Source organism: Lolium perenne, chromosome 1 (genome assembly GCF_019359855.2).
Source record: "Lolium perenne isolate Kyuss_39 chromosome 1, Kyuss_2.0, whole genome shotgun sequence".
NCBI lineage: Eukaryota > Viridiplantae > Streptophyta > Magnoliopsida > Poales > Poaceae > Lolium > Lolium perenne.
Window position 1 is genome coordinate 182490988 of NC_067244.2, and position 21962 is coordinate 182512949.

The 21962-nt window shown below is 45.5% G+C and overlaps 2 protein-coding genes across 2 annotated transcripts in view; both read right to left on the minus strand.

Moving 5' to 3' along the window:
- Nucleotides 1-2603: 2603 nt before the first annotated feature.
- On the minus strand, nt 2604-3473 carry LOC127306266 (two-component response regulator ARR10-like). Its single transcript, XM_071823696.1, has 3 exons — nt 3304-3473; nt 3058-3210; nt 2604-2953 (listed from the first exon to the last, which is right to left on the minus strand). Exons 1-3 carry the CDS (start codon nt 3440-3442, stop codon nt 2604-2606), a joined length of 642 nt encoding a protein of 213 aa, XP_071679797.1. The 5' UTR covers nt 3443-3473.
- A 2162-nt stretch (nt 3474-5635) lies between these two features.
- Nucleotides 5636-21962, minus strand: part of LOC127315082 (uncharacterized) — a 48776-nt gene continuing 32449 nt past the window's right edge. The window contains exons 4-10 of the mRNA XM_051345615.2: nt 9343-9737; nt 8898-8978; nt 8457-8491; nt 7061-7140; nt 6557-6640; nt 6329-6437; nt 5636-5960 (exon numbers count right to left, since the gene is read on the minus strand). Of these exons, the coding sequence (XP_051201575.2) occupies nt 5822-5960; nt 6329-6437; nt 6557-6640; nt 7061-7140; nt 8457-8491; nt 8898-8978; nt 9343-9737 (923 nt within the window). The 3' untranslated portion in view covers nt 5636-5821. The remainder of the gene's footprint in view (nt 5961-6328; nt 6438-6556; nt 6641-7060; nt 7141-8456; nt 8492-8897; nt 8979-9342; nt 9738-21962) is intronic.

The window sequence follows — 21962 nt, forward strand, 5'->3', positions numbered from 1 at the left end:
TGCCTCCTAGAGCACAACCCGCTGCCAAGAAATGGGGAAGAAGGGTCATCACCCTCCGCCGTCCCCGTTGCGTATGTGGTTGCATCCACTCCCTCCTCGTCCTCCCCTTGAGAGCTCATAAGACCTCCCATGCACCAGAGAATCGCGCCTCACGATGGGGGAAGGGGGAACACCACTCATAGGAACCACCAGTTGCACCGTCTTCGACCGGAGATCCAGCCCGCGCCGTGTCGCTCATGGAGTCGAGAGAGCTGCCTAGTCTAATGGTCATTTTTAGTGTTGCTCTAGTTGGCCTTTGGTAGCACTAATGAGAACTGAAGTGGTTCATGTTACTAATGAACCATTGATGATCTAATAAAAGACACAAATATATACGATACCATGCTACCAAGTACCAACCACTGTCAGCGATTGGAGATACCTTTTTTTGTGAGAAAGATCAGGTGATATTAAACCAGGGTCCTTACAAAACAGTCCAAGATAAATAGAAAAATACAAACCAGTCCCGAAGGACCTCGATGACGCCGGTGCCGAAGAAGACGTGCCGCTGGCGCGCCGCCACCGCTCCTCCACTGCAGCCTTGGATCGGGAGGAGTCCCATGGCGGACGGGAAGTCGACGAACCTCAGGTCCAGGGAGCCTCCACCCTGCATCGCAGTCGTCGCCATCGCCCTGATTCGCATCACCCTCACCTTCAGCAGCTTCAAACTTCCGGACCCGCCGCTCCACGGAATCTAGCACGGGAAGGAAGCGCACAACAGCTCCATCGACCTGCGAACGCAGGGAAGGAGGCAGATCCGTGGCAGCGTTCCGCAGAGCACCACCATCAAAGAGGAAACCCGCCACCTCAAAACGCCGTGATGACTGCTCCGCCATCTCCACAGCGCCGCCAGCAGGCCGCATACTCGAACCTAGACTAAACACACGATGAGATCCGGGGTTTCCCCACCCTCCCGCTGCCAGAGCTGCTGGCGGAGGGAGGGAAAACCAGCAATTTGCCGCCGGAGAGCTGGATCAACCGGGCTGGTTCACAAAGCAACATCTCCTTTACTATAGCGGGGGAGAGCAGGATCCAAGGTTTGTAGCCATTGGAGATACCTTATTGGAGCTCTAAACTAACCGAACCCAGGATAGACTCTACAGAGGTAACAAACGACCACATAATGACCATCCAAACAGGATTGAAAGGCCGAGACCTGAACACTCGGTACATTGTATTCTAGTCTGAAATAAACAAGCATGCAGGTGCAAAGTTCTGTCCTCACATCCAAACAGGATCGAACGGCCGAGACCTGAATACTCGGTACCTTTTCATCTAGGATAATTAACACTACAGACGCATGCACGCCCCTCGTCCTCGGGTCGCTCCCCCCGCGGGCGACTCCAGGGCGCCCCAACCCTAGTCCCCGTCGACCCTCCCCCTCCGCCCTTCCCCGTCGCCACCACCGGCGGGAGCCGCCGGGCAAAGCCCGGGCGGTGCCGACGGCGGTGGCCCCTCCTCTACCCGGCGCGCTCCTTCTCCAGGCGGGGCTGGCGGGCTAGCGGCGGTGCTCCCTAGATCTTCTGCGTTACGGCGGCGGCGCGGCTCTCGGGCGGCGCGGTGCTGGGTGGCCTGGTGGCGGCGGAGCGGCGACATGGAAGCTGGCGGCGGCGCGCTCCTGGCCCGGATCTGTGCCCTTTGGGCCCCATCTGGGCCTGGGCGGGCTAGGTACGGGCTCCCTGTGTTTGTCTCCGGCGAGCGACGGAGCGGCCTGTGCTGCGGGGGCTCTGGACGGCGGCGCGCTGACTGCAGCGTGGCCATGGGAGCTTCACGAGCCTGCAGGGCTCGGCCGGGCCAGTAGGGGCCTGGTTTGCTCCTGGAGCCACATCCGGTCGGTTACCGCAGGCGGCGGTGGAGGTTGTGCCCTCCCGCATTGCCGCTGTTCAGACGCTTCCTGGCCCTGGTTGTCTCTTTTCGTTTTGGTTGGTCGTCGTTGCTTGACCACGGTGAGACGGCGGTAGTGACTCCAAGACCGTGGTGGCGCAAGCTGGTGGGTGGTGAGGTGGGCGGAGCGCGATGGAGCGTCCGGGGTCGTGGTTCTTTGGGGGTTGGGAGAAATCCCTGTCGGAGTTCCGACACCAACGCGGTGACGTCTGCGGGCGCCGCCATTCCTTATTGGAGGGCGTTGGGTTCCCCCCTCCCCACACCCCTCCCGCATACCGGGGGAAACCCTAGGATTTGTCCGGGCAGCAGCGTCGTCATCGTCGCATCCCTTCTTGAAGGTGTTGCTTTGGTATGCGGCGCTTCAGAGGGCTAAGTTTGTGGTGGGAATTCTCCGGAGGGCGCAATTGTGGCGGATCATTACCGTTTTCGTCGATCCGACTTGGTCGACTTTGCTTTCTTTTTTTCTTCTTCTTTTGTTTCTCTTGGGCTTTGATGTGCTGCTTGCCCCAGCGTTAATCTCAATCTTGTATCGGTTGTTTGGTTGCTATATTAATATAGCGGGACGAAAGTCTATTTCGAAAAGAAAAAAACGTCTAAAACCCTGTAAGCTAGCACCCAGAAATTGACGAAAGGTATGCATGCGATGCAGTTAATACAAAGATGGATGGATGATGATGCTGTTAATTACCTTCCGTTCCCCTGAGCTGTTCGACCGCTTTGACGAACGCCGCGTGCAGCTCTTCCTCTGACCACGAGTTGAGCCTGTTCTTCTTGGCAGTCCTGCCGTCGGAGCCCCCCTCGCCGGAGTCGTCCAGTCCTCTCTTTCTTGCCACCGTCTCATCCTGACGGACGGCAACGACGTCGCTGCCTCGAGCGTCGGCGCCGGAGGCCGCGTTGAGCCTCCGCCGGGCGACGACGTGCTGCCAGACGTTGCGCACCTCCTCGTCGCGCAGGGGCTTGGTCAGGAAGGCGCACGCGCCTTCAAGCATCCCCCTCATCTTCGTCTCCTCGGGCTCGACGCCGGAGAACACTGCATACACACACGCACGCAGGCAGATCTATTTATCAGTACACGTACAAACAAGCTAGCTAGCCTAAAACCATGGATGGATATGCAGATCACGCAGGACTTACGGATGACCGGGTAACGCTGCGCTGCGTGCTTGAGGAACTCGAAGCCGTCGATCCCTGGCCCCTGCGTGCGCACCACGGTCATCACGAGGTCGAATCCCTCCAGGTTGTCCTGCAACGCCCTCAGCCCTTCTTCCGGCGACGCCTTGGCCGTCACTGCACACACACACACACACAGACGCATGGGAGGGGAAAGAAACTGCAGAGGAGAAGGTTAGAAGGTGGCCGGACCGGACGCCCCGTTCATACCTTGGTAGCCGTGGCGCTGGAGCATCTCCGTGAGGGCGGTGAGGTAGGCGGGGTCTTCCTCCACGGCGAGGACCCTCATCGTCCCACCGGGGTAAGCCTGCACGATGCCGGCGCCGGAAGCGAAAGCTGCGTTCTCCATCTCCGCGCGCGGCTGCTGCTCTCTGTCTCTGGGTCACGACTCGCACGCCCACCCGGTGCCTCGTGCTCCTGGTACTAGTAACAGTCGAGGGCGCTTCCAAAGATAGCCCGGCCACGCGCCCGCGGTATATAAATGGGAGAGACCTCGTGAGACATGTGAGCTAGCTACGGGGTGGGGCTGGAGCGTCAGTGACGCGGGCGCCGGTTTTCAGCTTCCTGGAGATAGATGCTGACCACTTTAGGGATGGATCGATCACTTCCATCCAAGGAGATAGCTGACCACTTTAGGGATGGATCGATCACTTCCATCCAAAAGTAAAGTACTGCAATGAAGATAAATTTGTATTTTACCACACTGAGTTATTATTGGCCTAATGCTAACTTATTGCAGCCGGCCTTAAACTTTGGAACCGTTTAATTACAAACTTTGCAATTGCAATACACCCCTCTACACATATACCAGGCTATTTACCTACCACCCGCAACAGATTTGCATTCTAAAAATAAAATGTTGCCATGCCCTACATGGTACAACAATATGCATACCCTCAATCTATTAATAATCATCAACGGTAGTATAAACAATTCAAAAGTAATAAAATTTATAAATAGGTTTTCCGGACACTAAGCAAATGACTACAAACACTAGCACGAGACGAAGACGCGATGCCGCCCTCGTCCCTCCATCATCGAAGTCATCCAAAGTTTATCATAGTAGAGTTTGTTGTAGTTGCTAAGACTCTAAGGACTAGAGCAGCAACCATCCATAATGATGACAATCGTAGATCGGAAAGACCTTCCACTCTGTCTGTTTTCAACTTTCTGGAGATAGATACTGATCACTTTAGGGATGGATCCCTCATTCTCATCCAAAAGTAAGGGACAACAATGAAGATAAATTTGTATTTTACCACACTGAGTTATTATTGGCCCAATGCTAACTTATTACGGTCAGCTTTAAACTTTGGAACCGGTTAATTACAACTTAATTACAAACTTCGCAATACACCTCTACACATATACCGAGCTATTTACCTACCACGCACAACAGATTTGCATTGTAAAAATAAAGTGTTGCCTTTCCCTACATGGTACAACAATATGCATACCGTCGATCTACTAATAATCATTAATGGTAGTATAAACAATTCAAAAATAATAAAATTTATAAATAGGTTTTCCGGCCACTCTACAAACACTAGCGCGAGACAAAGGCGTGATGCCGCCCTCGTCCCTCCATCACTAGAGGCAAAGTTTATAGTAGTAGAGTTTATTGTACTTGCTAAGATCCTAAAAGACCATAGCAGCAACCATCCCTCATGATGATAGCCGTAGATCGGAAAATACCTTCTCTGTTTGTTTTCAACTTTCTGAAGATAGATTCTGACCACTTTAGGGATAGATCCATCACTTTCATCCAAAAGCAAGGGGTGCAATGAAGACAAATTTGTATTTTATCACACTGAGTTATTATTGGCCCAGTGCTAACTTATTAAAGCCAGCCTTAAACTTTGGAACCGGTTAATTACAAAATTTTGCAATACACCCATCTACACATATACCGGGCTATTTACCTACCACCCACATCAGATTTGCATTATACAAATAAAAACTCTCGCATTTGTCGACTACATGGTAACAATATATTTGTTTTTTTGAAAATTCCGTTGATCTATTAATAATCATCAACAACAATATAAACCTTTTGGAGATCAGATCGCTGACCATTAGAGATGGATCTATCAGTCTCCTACTCTCGTGCAAAAGTATGGGAGTGCAATGAAGAGAAATTTATATTTCTCTACACTGAGTTATTGGCCGAATGGTAACTTACAGCCTTAAACTTTGGAACCTGTTAATTACAAAAATGGCAATACACCTCTACACATAGACTCGGCTATTTATTTACCAAGCACAACATATTTGCATTCTAAAGATAAAATGATGCCTTACCCTACATGGTAGTGTAACAATATATACATATATAGACCACACCGTAATAATATGTTTTCTTTTTGCAAAAAATCCACTGATCTATTAATAATCGTCATCGCCAATACAAACTTATGTTTTTTTGCGAAAAAATTGTGTTTTACTACACTGAGTTATTAGCCATATGTTAATTTATTACAGCCTTAAACTTTGGAACCTATTAATTACAAAGTTTGCAATACACCCCTCTAAACATATACCGTGCTATTTACCTACCACACACAGCGGATTTGCATTTTAAAAATAAAATTGTTGCCTCCCCCTACATGATACAGCAATATGCATACATATAATTGTCGACTACACAGTAACAACACGCTCATCGTGGCATATACCACTGAACAATCTGACGGAGACTGCCAGTGCTTGGTGGTTCTTCAGGAAACGGTCACATCCAATCAACATAGTCAGCGGATGATTTTGTGTCTCTTTTGGGCCTCCTGTACCTATTGTTCTCGAATGTTGCTTTTGATGTGAGAGAATACAGAACTTCTGCTTCAGAGAGGTCGTGCGGCGTCATCAACACGCTGTAAGCATACACCCATATATGGGAAAGAGGGAAAGGAATTAGTGTAATTAACTAGCACTAAAGCACAAATAAAAGAACTCCACACATATTTCATCCGACAAATATTTGCTGTGGGTAGGAGATACATCCAAATTATACTCATGTATCAAGAATAGCAAGCTCCTTTCTTTCCGACAGAATTGTGATAAACTGAATATAACATGTTTCACTGGGCTCTGTTTTCACTTACCAACTGACAAGAATTATAGATAAAATGGAATATGGAATTAGAAGAAAGTCATGAAAGAGTAGAAGCCGTAACTAGGTAGATATAAAAGCCCTTGGTAATCCATAAAACTATCTCAGTTCACAGAGGGTAATATTTACCTAGAAAGTACATCCTCCAAGATAGCACGTTGGCAAGGTGTCACATAGTATATGCAGTTTCTCGGACACTGACCGACAGCAAGTTGGACAAGGTAATTGTCACCATGACCTGAAAATGAAAGGTTACACCATTGGGGAAAAGGATCGGCTGCTTTACAAAATTTGCGAGCACACAGATATACTGTGCAGGTTTCTCATTAGACGGACCAAATAGGATGTTCAATCTACCTTGAGATTTTGCACGAGCTGTACCAATGTCATCTGCATATGCAAATGCATGAGGTGCCCTTTTAACACAAGAATATGGACATCCTGCAGATGATATCACGGATCATCAGATAACATTGCCAAAACATATCAAGTTGTACACGCGGTTTGTATTGTACTCCATGAAACATGTATGTTATAACTCTAAAAACAAGGAAACCAACCAAACTCCCCTTCTTCAACAAATAAACGCAATATCATACCTAATGGCTAACATGTACAGATTCTGAAGAATTGTTCAAATCGAAAGCACATGCTGTACTAGCAGAACGATTAGCATGATATCAATCATGTAAAGTTAAGAGTAATAATAGGAGAATAAATGTGATTCAGTAAATATTTAGTTTCTCCCTGCCAATGGAAGCACTTAGTATTTAATTAGCACCTGATTTCATCCTTCAAGCCAACTGCAGTATAGAACAAATTTGGGTAAAGACGGAGAAACAATATGGATGCGACAAGTACCGGTGCCAATGCATAGAAGTTCATTGACAAATATGTCGTAAGCTTCACACTCAGGTTCATCAAATGGGTCAATATTGTTCCTGCACAGCATTGCAATACATACATAAGTTGGATTTTCTAACTTGGGTTTCTTACTGCAAAGTTGGTTTCCTTGTTGACCGAGGAGAAGAGAGGAGAAGGTCAACACGTGGAAAGAAGAATAGCACACGTATGAATGATCGTATACGCAACGCAACCAAAAGTCCGAACTGATGAAAAAGGCTAGGCAATCCACTTATACATATCAACAGGATTAAGAGATGAGCTGCCAGCTAAGTCCACAAAACACAGCCAGATCATATTGAGTTGATTTAGTGAGCGATGTACCTTAAACCTCATCAACATATACTAACCCACACATTTTTTTACATTGTAGTAATGGACACAGCAGTTTTCCAGAACATACAATAAACGTGCATAGTATATAATGTAGGAACATTGATGGGGACATACCTAGTGCAAACCATGACTTGGGTAATCAGCCTTTCATTCTGCACCATCTACAAAGCACCTAACCTAAGTGGTGTCCCTTTTCTTTTCTCAAAAACAATTCTCAGGCCACCCTATTACAAGTGTATCATTATCCTACTCTGCTTTTGACCAATCATCATTTTACATATACATGTTTCAGAATTTCACTACATAGATAGTTTTCATATATAATATTCCCAGGATCCATCGCTGGACTTTTATTCACTGTGCAGTAAACAAACTCAAGATTGCCAAGACAAACAGGCGAACAGCTGATATGACTTGCAGCACTGAGGTTCATATGGAAGGAATCAAAATGTTACATGCTTATCTACAATAGTACCATACATAAAAAGGCTATTCCAATCAGCATTGAATTATATGTTAAAGAGCACATTGCAGCTTGGACTAAGCATTGTATCGCCAGTTACAGTTGCACCATGTATGTTGAAATCACGACTTAACACTGTGGGCAAGTATAATTTTTCACTTTCGACCAGATGAGATTGGTTCAGATGAATACTGGCTACTCTAGTTAGCCGGCCTCACATGTCAAATGCCACTAAGGTCAACAGGCGTGATCAGGCAACAATAATCTGTACATTGGTTTACGGAATTCTTTGACGGCGGTGACACAAGCCTATTGGATGGGATAACGCCGGCATCACCTGCTTACTGTCCCTCACAAATCCAATTGGGAGTAGTTCTCAGCTTGCGCTTACCGAACCCCACAAATCCTTACTGAACAAGCCAGTTTTCCACTTAGGGTAAATGATGTAAGCATGATTTGAATATACATGGTGCAAACTGCAATTGGTGACACAATAACTGGTTCAAACAGTAATTTACACTATGCGAAGTACAAGCTGATGGAAGTATTCGCTACCTTTCGACCATCATTCCTTGGTTACCGGATAATATCTGTGTCAAATGAAGCAGCGTAACTAATAGCGGTTTGTAAAGAGCAATAATCACCAAAAAGGATAATGCAGAGTTATTATTTGGTAACAACATGATTTAACATAACTTTGATTTTAGATGCAGAAGGTTTAAAATAATGGAACGAAAAGAGCTGAATACATGCACCTCTCCATATATAAACATGTATAGGGACCTTTGAATTGCAAGAACAGCAACTAAGGATTATAAACAAACAGTGTATGCCACGAAATTCAGAAGTAGCATTTTCAGGGAGCCTTAAGACGACATTAGCGATGTTGGTTCTGGTGATTCAATTTGGCTATTACTGCAAATGTAATCGATATGGCAGCACTCAAAAAAGCTTCTACGAAGTGCAGGAATCTTGAGAGCAGACGAGCACAATTACCTCATAGGCCTCGAGTACTCGTCTCATTACTAAATCTGCATTCTCTGTGTCCTTGCAAACATCAGGATGGAATTCCTTTACCTGTAACAAGAACTCGCAGTCTTAACTCACTAGGGAATAAAGCTGGGGTGATGGAGCACGATCGACATATCAAGGGATGTGTTGCCTGAGGTTTTTCCAAATATACAGTGCCTAGAGTTGAGTTCAACAGTACATTGTCTGTATATAAAACGACTAGCACGAACAGAATATATGTGAATTGGCACTGCGAAAAAACAGTATATATTCAGTTCATGGATTTAAGAAAACATTTTTATTTTGCAGAGACGGTGATTTGTTGTGACTCGCAAACACCATAGAGGCACCATTAAAATGAGTGTTCAAAGCGACTGAACTGAGCAAGCGAAGCTGTAACATGTTGCAGGACGTGGGAGCGATGCATTACCCGGGCGCGGAAGGCGGCCTTGAGCTGCGCGGCGGAGCAGGCGGCCGAGGCGTCGAGGCCGAGGATCTGGAAGGGCGTGGCGAGCGGATCCAGTATCCTCCCCGCATCCCCCTCGCTGCCGCCGTGCGCCGAGATGGGGAGCGTGCGGCGGGCCGCGCCAGCGCCGCGCCGAGGGGACACCAACGGCACGCTCCGGCCGAAGGGGGGCGCGTGGCTCCGCGGCGGGGATGAGGGTAGGGAAGCCGCCGGAGCTGCCATCACGTCATCACTTTCTCTTCTCTTTTCTCCTGGTGCTCGCGCCTCGCGATGCTGTGTGGAGGTGGTCGTTCCGGCGCCGTGCGCGAGCCGAACGTTCTCCGCTCCCGTGTTTTTCTTGGAACCTTTCACCAGCGACCCTGATTTTCATAAAATCTCAAATGGTATTTTAGTGTTTCAGAAAATTTTAAAATAAACCATGCAGGTACATATTATCCGGATACGTACTCGTACACTGCTAAGATTCATCATCGTACATGTCTAAGAGCATCTCTATCTCCAGTCGCGTCCCCCAAATGAGGTTTGGAGGACCGTGGACAAGAAATGGGGAAAAAAATTATCCAGTCGCGTCTCCCAAAGCTAATTAGTGTCTCATTTTGTGTCCGGCGTCCCCGGTAGAGACTCTATGCATAGAGTCTCTACTGGGACGCCGGACACAAAAACAGCATCCACATGCATGCATGCAGCCTCTAGTCCCCACATGCTAGTATCTTTCCTCACACTTTCTCTCACCTACTATTCCCACATGGGGTGGTCCTCTCTATTAAAATGCATGCATCCAGACGCTGTTTGAGGGACGCGGCTGGGAAGGGCCTCTTTTTTGTACAGATTTTTGGTCTCTTTTTGTCCGACGCGATCTCAAACGTGCCCCAAATCATTTATGCCGGACGCTTTTTAAGGGACGCGACTGGAGATGGTCTAACATAAACGGCCACACGATCAGTAGTGCCCCAAGCCTTCGTTCAGCGTGTTGAGGCCCGCTGACTCTCACCGCCGAATGCTTTCAAAAAAAAAAGACTCTCACTGCCGAATTGTCTGGGCCATAGTGAAGACAACGTTTTGAATTTTTTAGTACATGAATCTACTTATGTGTTTTAATGTAGTATTGATGTGGGAGTGTGTCGTGATTGAGGTGATACTAACTCATTTCAATTTTGCCCCTATCTCGACGGGCGATGGATCTTAAAGAGTTAGTATTTATTTTGGTTAAGTAGGTGATGAACAACTAGTGTAATAGGTACCACCCAAATTTGTTACTCCCTTTGGTCTAAATTACTTGTTGCAGAATTTGGTTGATTAGGCGATGAACACCTAGCATAATATGCACCACCTAAATTGGTTACTCCCTCCGATCTAAATTACATCTTCCCCGCGGTGGAGCTTGAGAAAACGGGGAGGGGGATTGAAAATAGAACATCTTCCCCGTATCCCTAGGCACGTCTAATAAACTGTGAGAGAGGGAGTAACATAAGTGTACTAAAATGTTATATTTATTAAATTGTAGACTCATCTTGTCTTGAAATGTGTGATGTGATGGTAACATAGCTAGTTACCACTATCGTCTCTTTTCTTAATTAATGACATGTCATGTCATGTCATCAAAATGCTTAGTTGGAATTGCATGTTGTTGATGTTACTACCTATATTAGTCCGCACTATGAGTAATCTTAGACGTTTAGGAGTAACGTATGCATGCGTCTGTAGTGTTACTTGCCCTAGTAGATGAAAAGGTACCGAGTGTTCATTTCAGAACTTTGAACCTGCGTGCTTGCTTATTTCAGAGTAAAATGTACCGAGTGTTCAGGTCTCGACCATTTGATGATGTTCGGGTGATCGTTATGTGGCCGTTTGTTACCTCTGTAGAGAGTCTATCTTGGGTTCGGTGAGTTTAGAGCTCGAAAGGTATCTCCAATGGCTGACATTAGTTGGTACTTGGTAGCGTAGTTTTTTATATTCGCGTGTCTTCTATTAGATCATCGATCATTGGTTCATTTCGAAAAAAAAACTAGAGCAATATTACAAATGGCCATTAGAATAGGCAGCTCTCTCGACTCTATGAGCGACACGGCCGCGGGCTGAATCTACGGTCGAAGATGGTGCAACCAATGGTTCCTAAGCGTGGTGGTCCCCCTTCCCCCACCGCGAAGCGCGATTCCCCGGTGCAGGGGAGGTTTTAGGAGCTCTTAGGGGAGGACGAGCATGGAGTGGATGCAACCATGGATGCAGCGGGGCCGACAGAGGGTGATGACCCTTCTTCCCCATTTCTTGGCAACGGACTGTGCTTTAGGAGGCAACAAGGAGGAGGGTTGCACTGGTTGGGTGGTTCCCATCAATTCCTCCCGACAGTGGAGGCATTTGTCCTGGGCACCATCATCATCTGTGGTATCTCATCTTCTCTGAATGTTAAACGAAGGGTTTTGCATCAGGTGGAAGGAGATCCTAATTTCGGCTGTTGTCTCTAGGGGAGACAATGGTCTCTACAGCCTTGATTCATTTATGCTAGCACATCAGGTGGTCTCGTCGGCATCGCTTGTCATGCCTAACGAACCAACACTATTGTCTGGCGGTCATCCCGTTTTAAAACGTGACTTTCCACCAGCATTTTCTCCTTTGGTGTCTCCCTCGCTGGCCATCTAGCATAACTTGGCATGTGTCTCGCCAACATGGTTGTGTGCTCTGTCACTCAGCTGCCCCTGGATCTAAGGGTAGGGGGAATTCTGGTGCCTAGGTTGTGGAAGGGTTATTCTGTGTTGACCTTGGTTGGGTTTGCACTAGTACATAATAGCCCTGTAATGGCATGGCAAAATCGCCGTTAGTGACGGTATTTGGCTACACCACCAAGTTGGTGCCACTTTTATTTACTACCGGTGGCATTGCACGGGCATAAAACCATAACCACAACGGTTTGCAGCGTGTCAAACAGGACGCCACGAAACCACGTGTGTACATGTGGCATGTAAAGCGCCATGCCATGAGTCGATTTCACAATCCCACCATGCGGCCGGTTGTGATTTTGGCATTGAATACATTACAACTCGGTAAATTTAAAATAATTGTAACCAAAATATAAAAAGGAGGATTTCATTCAAATTGAGGATAATTTACATATTTGAAGTAATTTTAAAAATAAATTAAAAGTCATAAAACTAAATCCTAATTTACTGGTCAAAGTCTTCACCGTTGTCTTTGTTCTGACGCCCCTGATGATGCATAAAAGAAAAAAAAACAAGAAAATATATTTAGGATTATTTTTTCGGGGCCGTTACAATTGTCATCGTCATCGACGATGATGCTGCCATACCATCGGCGGCACCGGTCAGCTTTTCTCCTGTGATACTGGTAGAAAAACGGCCACATATCTTTGGATGGCGGTGGTGAGGCTTGCCCATTCACCGTTGGTGGGACGACGTAGGGTCGAAGGGAGGAAGTACTTCACCCTCCATGGTTGGGGCTCCACCTTGGCCTGCAAGGCAATGGCGACGGCGTCGTGGCATGGGATCCAATTTGTGCTCCTTCTTCGATCGGCGCGGAGGGGATGGCAGAGGCGGTGGTGCCTGTTCCACCTTGGACACCCGGAAAGAAATCTTCGGCGCGTCTATGGCGCTGCATGACAACGCTGAATCTATCACGGTGGTGTGGCGTGACGAGGATGAATACGCCGATGCGGTGGGTGGCGTGGCTGTTGATGTGGTTGCGCGTTGCGGAGGCGGCAAGATCCTCGCACGGCAGTACTCCATGACTTCTTCGAAGTCACAGGCCATCCACCAGGTGTGGTGCACGCCTTGTTGTGTTGGGTGGGGCGCACTGGTCCGCCGAAGGCCTTGAACTACGCCTTCTGCTTGTCTTCGAACATCAGCGGCCAGATGTCGGATCTGGCCCTGAAATTTGGGTTGCAAAGGTCCGCCTCTGAGAGCTGGTCACGCCGCTCCTGGATGAGTAGCGCCAGATCATGGCCGGTGAGGATCCACGGGTGGGCATAACCACCGGCGCTAATGGACCACCATGAAAGGAAATGGCAGTCTATACTTGGAAAGCTCATGTGTCGACTCCTTGTGGAGAGTGCGTGGTCATTGCCATTCGATGTTACCGATGGTTTCTCTTGCGAAGGGGGTTTCCAGTGGTGGGGTTGGGGATGATGGAAGTGCGGAGGGACCTCCTGGTGTGGCATTATATACAACACACGGCATTAACGTTGGCACGGGAAGCCATGTCGTTGTGGTGGTTGGCATCCGCATTGTCACGTCCCGTCATGGCCAGGGGAGTGGTATCGGCGTCAGTGTTCGAATAAGGGTGAAATTTCCTCTCCTTTGCTATTAGCCACGACCAACCGCAATGAGACACTGACAAGGCGCACCGATCAATTTCTTTAATTTAACAAAAAGTATTGTAGTTTGTCGAGCTGCTCTCCTGCAGGCGCCGGGCTTTTTGAACGGTTGTCATGTGATGCATCAAATAAACTGTGGCATGACCGGCTCCGTAACTGCCACCATCGTTGTCAGAAATGATGGCGTGGTAACGCCCAACGCCACCAACTTACGTTTAGCGGTCACGCTGCAGAAAGCGCAATGTCGGCACTAATGCGTGGTTGTCCACGAGCTCATCCACCCCCACTTAATCGTGGCATTGCGGCCATCGTGACAAGCCACAAACCTACGTGAAACGGTGGCGTTGTAACTTTGCAACGCCACTAATTATATGACCCCGCTAAGCATGTCCCTGCTACTGCATGCCTCTCCCAAAAGGTAGTTGGGCCTAATAGGTCAAACCTGAATATTGTTGAAAAATCTAGATCTGGACCCTCATGGGAGATAGTCCTCATTGCACCGGTCCATGGGCTGGTTTGTTGAAAAATTCTAAAAGGATGCAGTCCTTTGGATTCGACGAGACTTGGTATTATTGACATTGGTGGCCATGTCTACCTACATAAATCATCCATGTCCAGTCATGCCAGTATTAGTTAGTGGTGGGGCATGGGGCGGTGACCACAACTCTAATTTTTCTAGTTGCCACTCGTGAGACTAGGAAATGGAGGCACAAAGCCAGTTATCCATTCTAGTGTTTTTTTTGACAATATCCATTCTAGTGTTGTGAGGAGGACGAGTGTTGTAAGTGCTCATGAGACCATCACAAATAAGAAGAGGACCATCGCCATGAGGTGGACCTCTTCATTGTCTCTCTCAAGAAGGGAGAATAACACTCTTGGTGTGAGCAGGGGCCATAGGAAGGGTTCCCCTCCTTCCAACCACCATGTGCCATTGAACCTGCATGTTTATCATCTACCACCTCCTACCCTGTTTAGATACAACGGTGGACGTGGCGAGGGAAGGAAAAAAGGAGCGGCTTAGAAGGAGGGAATTCTTCGCATGGAACCATAGAGGGTATTTGCTCTTCTACCACTATTCATCATGGCGGTTAGAGGTGATTTTGAGATCTTTCACTCCAAGGCTGTCTTTATCATGAGGGTTGAAGCAGAGTTAGGTGGGACGCTCATGTCGGTACATGGGGAGACCAACCTCAGCCTTACCGAGCCTCCTCCGCTAATGGGGAATGATGGAAACGCAACTTTACAAAGGAGGGTGGAACATGCCTGGAAAAACCACTATCTCAGCAAGCTGCTTCCCTCCCGAGGGTGGCATCTGTGGCAAGTAAGCAAAGCATGCATGAACATCACCTTTCCTCCAATGATCCATTGTGGACCTCGACTTTCATCATTGCCCCCTCCCACCTTCAACCCTACCAAGAGTAGATGTCCCCAGTGTGTCACACAAGGGCTCGAGCTTCATCTCTCCCTCGCTCAATATATGCGGCTCCAATTTTCTGGAGGATGGGACTTCAATTTTTTGCCTCACGGATAAATCTCTCTTTGTCTCTCTATAATTGGACCGGGTGAGAAGGGAGGACATTATAGTGGGGAAGACTCTAAATGTGAGGAGAAATCTTCCTAGAAACTAGAAACACATGCCTCATAGCAATGGTTCCAGCGTATGAGTGGAGTAATCATCCATAAATCTACTTTCTCTATCCAAGTTCTCACTCATTCAAGTTATCATCAGAGCCTTATCAAAGTCACCGGGAAAGGCTCAACCATCTTATGACAATTAGGAATGTTAGAGGTATTCCAATCTCATTCTAAGGACCAAGTGGCATGCTTTCTAGAGAGTTGTAAATGCAATTGAAAATCAAAAGTGTCGCCGTCAACAACCCATAGAAGCAACATGATCAAACACACCCCCTCTGTGATGTAGCAGGAGATGGAAGCCCACCATTAGGAAAAACTTGGCACGCAAGTTCTCTTCTCTGGTGCTTGATAATCCCCTTGTTTTCAGTTTCTTGAAGTAGCTACTGATTTCCATGTTGTTTTCCATACAAAAATGACTCTCCATTACGAATAGCTTAGCCTTTAGGGATCAAGAACGAGTGCAATCACCGCATAGACTTGTGCCCAAAAGCTTTGTATCGCTTGTCTCTTTTAGAGGATGTGTTAGAGCTAGTAGAATCTTGTGATTCTTTCAGAGAATCGAGGAAGCGATCTACTAACAACCTGCATGGCATGAAGTTGCACGGGGTGACCACGGAACCCACACATGATGGACTTGAGTTTAAGGAAAGCGGTATGGTGGTGGTTTCGGTTGTGTACAAACACAAGACACATGGGACAACGCTGGTTTTACCCAACTTCAGGCCTCTAGAGGAGAAACCCTACGTGCTTCTTGTGGTTTGTATTGATGATGAGATTACAAAGTCACTGAGATTGGCTATGGACTAGCTAGGCTAGGGTTTGTGTTGCGTGATGTGGTGTTCTGGGATTGCTTGTCCTTGCTCGGAGGCCCCTCCTGGCCTTTATATAGGAGACCAGGTCTCCGGTGCCGCGTTATTCGAGTCGTACGCCAACTAGTTTCTTCCTTGTATGAACTTTCCTTAGCATCTAAGCCTTGCTTCTTGGCTTCAGGAATTTATATGAATGACGCCCATCATGGGCTTTGTGGGCCTCCGGTTTTACGGAACCATGTATGGTAATAATAGGTACCCGGTAAGGTATGACCACATCATGAAGTGCCCTAGTCTTGTGGTTATCAGGAGACATAAAAGCGGAAGGACTCGACCCCTCGTTTCCCATAAATTTCTCATATGGAATAAAGTTTCAAATTTTGGGCAGAGGTACCAATTGTTCACGTAATATTGACATTATCATCCTACACGAAACAATGAAACCCTACTTTGTTGATTGTAAGTTTCAATCCCTGGTGGTAATCCAATTTTTTTGGAGTTGGATCGCTGTGTCAAGGTAATCTGGTGGGATCCATGTTGGTGCAAATGAGGAACCTTTGGCGTGGGGGACTTGCTGCATGGGATTTTTTGGAAACCTGGTAATCCATCAGCGGGCTTGAAACTTCTTCTATGTGGTGACCATACTCTATTGTCCCCCTGACCATTCATGATCAGTGGAATCCTTGCATCACTCCATGCCAAGGTATCCTCCCCCATCTGGTGGTTGTCGTCTATAGAGATTTCAACCTCATCAAGGGATCTCAAGATAATAGCAACACTAATATCAAACATGGCTTGATAGTCATGTTTCAAAGTTAGTTTTTGACTTCTGCTTGAAGGAAGCGTAGAGGTGTGAGCATTATAATAAACAACTTAACCTTACTCTTTCATTTCTGAATAGAGTTTTGGTGTTTAGCATGTCAGAGTCCAAGTTCCTGTTGCGCCTATTTTAAGCTGGGCTTAGACTTGACTTGGACCATTGTTTCCTGATCTTGGACTATGGTAATGGGCACCCAAGAGAATCCATGTGTTCTACTTCTAGAAGCAATATATTGAGTTCCTAGACTTATGGGACTTTATCTCCTCTAGCTGGGTGTCTTGACTGCAGAATCTACCTCACTTCCCAAACTCTATGATCAAACATGTGTGTGTAACCTACAGTGATATCTTAGAGGTTGGGGTACTAATTTAGTTATGATTTTAAGGATAACAAATGGCATTTCCAGCCAAAACTACGATTCATGGTGATAAAGTTGACTTGATTAGACTACCAATTTATAAACGGAGAAATCTATATGATTTCGAAGATGATAATGGTGTTCACTCTCTAATGTGAGAAGATATATTGGCAACAATGTGTACATAAATAATGGGTTATCAAAGGGGATGCCAACACGACTTGCTTTCATGTGGTGGCCAATGGGAGAAGGTGACGGTACCCTATTCTGTCCCTTGGGTATGTGAATTCACTACATTCAACCACAACAAAATTGAATGACATGTGTACTTACTCCCCTTCTACAAAGCACTCTTAGGTATTTGTGATAGAGCAGGGGCCTAGTCGCGCATGGGCCCCTTCGGTAGAGTACCTCAGAGGGTAATTACTTTATGCACATCCCCTTTTAATGGTACTCAAGTGCAAAAACACATGTAATTGAAGTTGGTCTTTTCCCACTGTGTTGAAAGAGAGAAGAGAAAAAATAAATTCTTCCATTCTTTCTCATTTATTATGGACATCCATCAGGGGACTCCTCGGTTGCATATGGGAACCCGTATCCTTCCTTGAATTTTTTGTTGTTTCTCAGATCATCTCAAGCAAGTTTCGCTGCCTTTTGTGGATAGTTTTCATGGATCTCGTATGGGCCACTCTCTGTGAATATTTAATTCAACAATCTATTAATGATTTCCATAAAACCATTTTTTGTTTGTAGCTCTGGAGACCGTCGAGCAGAAGGAAGGATGGGGAGAGCATATCCCTCCTCATTGCTAATTAAAATGTACAAGTGGTCGCTCTCAGAGCAAGGGCCAAGGGCTGGAAAGTCGAATCAATAATCTCGCGGGGTTACTTATATTGGTTCCCCTAGCTTTGTTTTATTTTCATCAGTGGAATTGTGTCCTTTTGTATTGTTTTGATGTCGGCTTGCCTAGCGGTTTCAAACCTTATACTGCACTCTGGTCCATGTGGGCTTGATTTATAAAGCTCGAATAACAAGCCTTTTCACAAATATGTTGTAAGCCTTTCTATTTTCTATTGGGCCCTGCCCAGTGGTGGAGCTTGAGAGAACGGGGAGGGGATTGAAAGGCAAGATACGAGTATTTGAGGTGAGGGGGGCAATTTTTCTTCTTCTAAGTTGTTGCAAAACAATATTCCTTTAGAGCTTCGCAGAAAGATGGGGAGCGGCGCCCTCTGGCTTGCACTAAGCTACGCCACTGGTCCCGTCCAACAAAATGGTTTGAATGTGGAAACATAGAGGCAATGAGATAGAGGGAAGTTTTTCTCTATTTCGGTAAAGCGTGCATCTTGAATAGGCATATATTTTGGTGTGCTGCAATATCGGTGCCTCACGGTAGCACTAGTACATGGTAGATTATTGTTTGTTAACCACTAAATTATCTCCTTGAAAAATTTGGAGGACAGAGATGATTGGCTTGGCTCACATGGCAATGAGGAGGTAGCAAAAGAGATTTAGCTACCCCATCTTGACCTGAGATTTTTCAAGACTTTTAGAAGTTGTGAAAGTGGCATAGACATCTGAATATGAGTATCTTTGCAAGATCTGTGAACCATCGCACAATCACTCGTGCTTGACCTTTCTTTAATGTACTACAAGGCGCCATATATGGCTCATTTATTGCTTGGTCCCATACATATTAAAGCTGAAATTAGTTGAATATTACCATATTGTGTGCTTTGATGCTATCGATATATGTTGGAACACGGGGGCAACAAGAGTGAGTGAAAATCTCATACCCATTCTTTCTCTATCTAAATTATGATAGGTCTTAAACAATTACATTCTTTTGGTTAGAATATATGGACTACTAGTAATGGTAAAATATATAAGGCAGAAATTTAGGCATTCACCGCTCAATGCTACCATGGAAATGGTGAAGGACAAATTTTCGAGGTTTGACGGCCTTGTCAATGAAGAAGGTCAGATAAGTAAAGGTGTTATCCTAGTTCACCCCAATGGTGGCACTGCCACTATTGAACATGCAGAGGAATATATCATAGAAGATTTAGTAAGTTTCTAAAGGTGTAAAGTCGTGGTAAAAAAATATCTTCTTGATAATTGTCACGCTTCAATGTAAGGATGCTTTCTACCTCAGATGAAAGCCTTTTATGCGAAAAACAATGGGATTCGATTGTTTATGTGAAGCTACTTTTGTCTTTAGATGTGGTTTGACCATGGGAAGACGTGGGAAGTGATATAGATGAACTTCATGTTGAAACTTCTAATACATACAATCACCAGTATTTTAGGGGGGGATCGATCTAATGTCGCTTTCATCTATCATACTCGAGCCTCCCTGCTAAATCCAATGCTTCTTTTAATTTTATACGAAGCTCCTTTTATTACTAAATGAGGTTCGAACGTGTGAACATAGGGGAGATGTGATAGATGTGCAAAGATCATAACGATTGCTCCCTTGGCTCATGCAACGAAATCATGACCATTATTGACCTAGACAAATATGCAGTCATCGGTGCTTTAGAATCTACTAATAAGCTTATGTAGCATTAGAAGTGGGAGAAGTTTCTCGAGATATGATAACCACCATGAAAACAAAGCCAAATTACTTTTGAATTTCCTTCAACATACTTCTAACTAATCGTTGGAGTCTTTATGAAGGCAATATTGTAAATATTTTTGAAGATACATGTGCATTTTGATTTGCTACAAACATATGAAAATAGGGGCAACAAGAGTAAGGGCGAAGTAATACCAAAATTTACCTCCACTCTAATTACATGTGGATCTTAAAGAACATTTGTTTTAGGTTAGATGTTAGTTGATGAACGACTGTTAGAGAAGTGTGTACTTTTTCCTCAAGGAATTCCATGGTGAAGTAAGAGAACGAAGAATGCAGCTTGATGCACATTCTACTTTAGAAAGTAAGAGCAGTTGGTTAGCTACCCTATCTTGGGTGTTGTGTATGATTGTTATTGCCAACCTAGGCTAGGAATTTGTTTATGCTTTTACAATTTGAAAAACTAGTGTAACCATCATAACATTGTTGTCGTCTCAAGAATAGTAAGAAATTTCCTGATCCCCATGCTCCAAACCTTTCTTTGACACCTTATTGTTTCCCACCACTTTTCATGCCCGAGCCTTTGGTGCCATGTCGGTGCCAACCCAATGATTCATTTTAGGTGAAGACCCTCAATGTGGGTTAAAAGGAAGAGCGACATTGAGGAGAATTTTACATTCTAGTTCTTGGATCTTTAGGAGGTACATATTAGATGTCAGAAGATATTGGATGGTTCGTGATGGTGCCACCTAAGTAAGGTAAAATGTTGTGTGCTCAATGTTCGATGCTCGCCATGGAAAAGTAAGATGACGGAGATTATCACCCATGAAAATAATAAAAGGTACAAGAACTGATGCTTCTTCCCTAGTTTACCCTTAAAATGCAAGATCAATTGTCAAACTACATATGGAAGAGGTTATTATAGCTTTTATATGTTGTTGCACTTGTGTAGCCAAAACATGAGTGGTTTTCATGATCCGTGAACCAGCACCGACTCTTCCATGCCAGATCTTGGCTTTTCCTTCAACACCGTATCCATGCAACCTCTCACACTCGAATTTCCCATGCCTCTATAAAAATCAAAGATGTTGAGCCTTTTGGAAAGTTCAAGTGTTTGTCTATAGTTGGTCTGAAGTGGAAACATATTAGGTATGTCATTGTGGACTATTTTTCATACTGATTTGACCTCTTTGGAATAAAGGATAGATCTTGAAGAGCAGCGGTGGAGCTCTAACTCGCCAAGGTTGAGCATGCTCTGTTTGCTGCAACGTCGGTGTTTTCCCAACAAATCGTCATTGATAACCCTTATGTTGATAATAATTCTTAATGGAGACTCTCTGATTGAGTTTAGGCGGCTTCCTACAATTTCTAGGAGTTGGTTGTACTCTATTGAAGAGGTCGTAAGTACCAGAATACTGCTACCTCATGACATCACCCAAACACGATAGGAAAAGGCTTGTTATTCGACCTTTATAAATCAATCCCACATGGACCAGAGTGCAGTATAAGGTTTGAAACCGCTAGGAAAGCCAACATAAAAACAATATAGAAGGACACAATTCCATGGATGAAAATAAACCAAAGCTAGGGGAACCAATATAAGTAACCCCTGCGAGATTATTGATTTGACTTTCCAGCCCTTGGCCCTTGCTCTGAGAGCGACCACTTGTACATTTTAATTAGCAATGAGGAGGGATATGCTCTCCCCATCCTTCCTTCTGCTCGACGGTCTCCAGAGCTACAAACAAAAAATGGTTTTATGGAAATCATCAATAGATTGTTGAATTAAATATTCACAGAGAGTGGCCTAGATGAGATCCATGAAACCTATCCACAAAAGGCAGCGAAACTTGCTTGAGATGATCTAAGAAGCAACAAAAAACTCAAGGAAGGATACGGGATCCCATATGCAACCGAGGAGCCCCTTGATGGATGCCCAGAATAAATGAGAAAGAATGGAAGAAAAATTGTTTTCTCTTCTCTCTTTCAACACATTGGGAAAAGACCAACTTCAATTACATTTGTTTTTGCACTTGATTACCATTAAAAGGGGATGTGCATAA

Bases quoted from the DNA above. Each gene is read 5' to 3' on its own strand.
- LOC127306266 (XM_071823696.1), bottom strand. From the start codon at position 3,442: ATGGAGAACGCAGCTTTCGCTTCCGGCGCCGGCATCGTGCAGGCTTAC. The intron at 3,211-3,303 runs GTATGAACGGGG...GTGTGTGTGCAG, and splicing joins CCAGCGCCACGGCTACCAAG to TGACGGCCAAGGCGTCGCCG. The intron at 2,954-3,057 runs GTAAGTCCTGCG...GTGTGTATGCAG, and splicing joins GCAGCGTTACCCGGTCATCC to TGTTCTCCGGCGTCGAGCCC.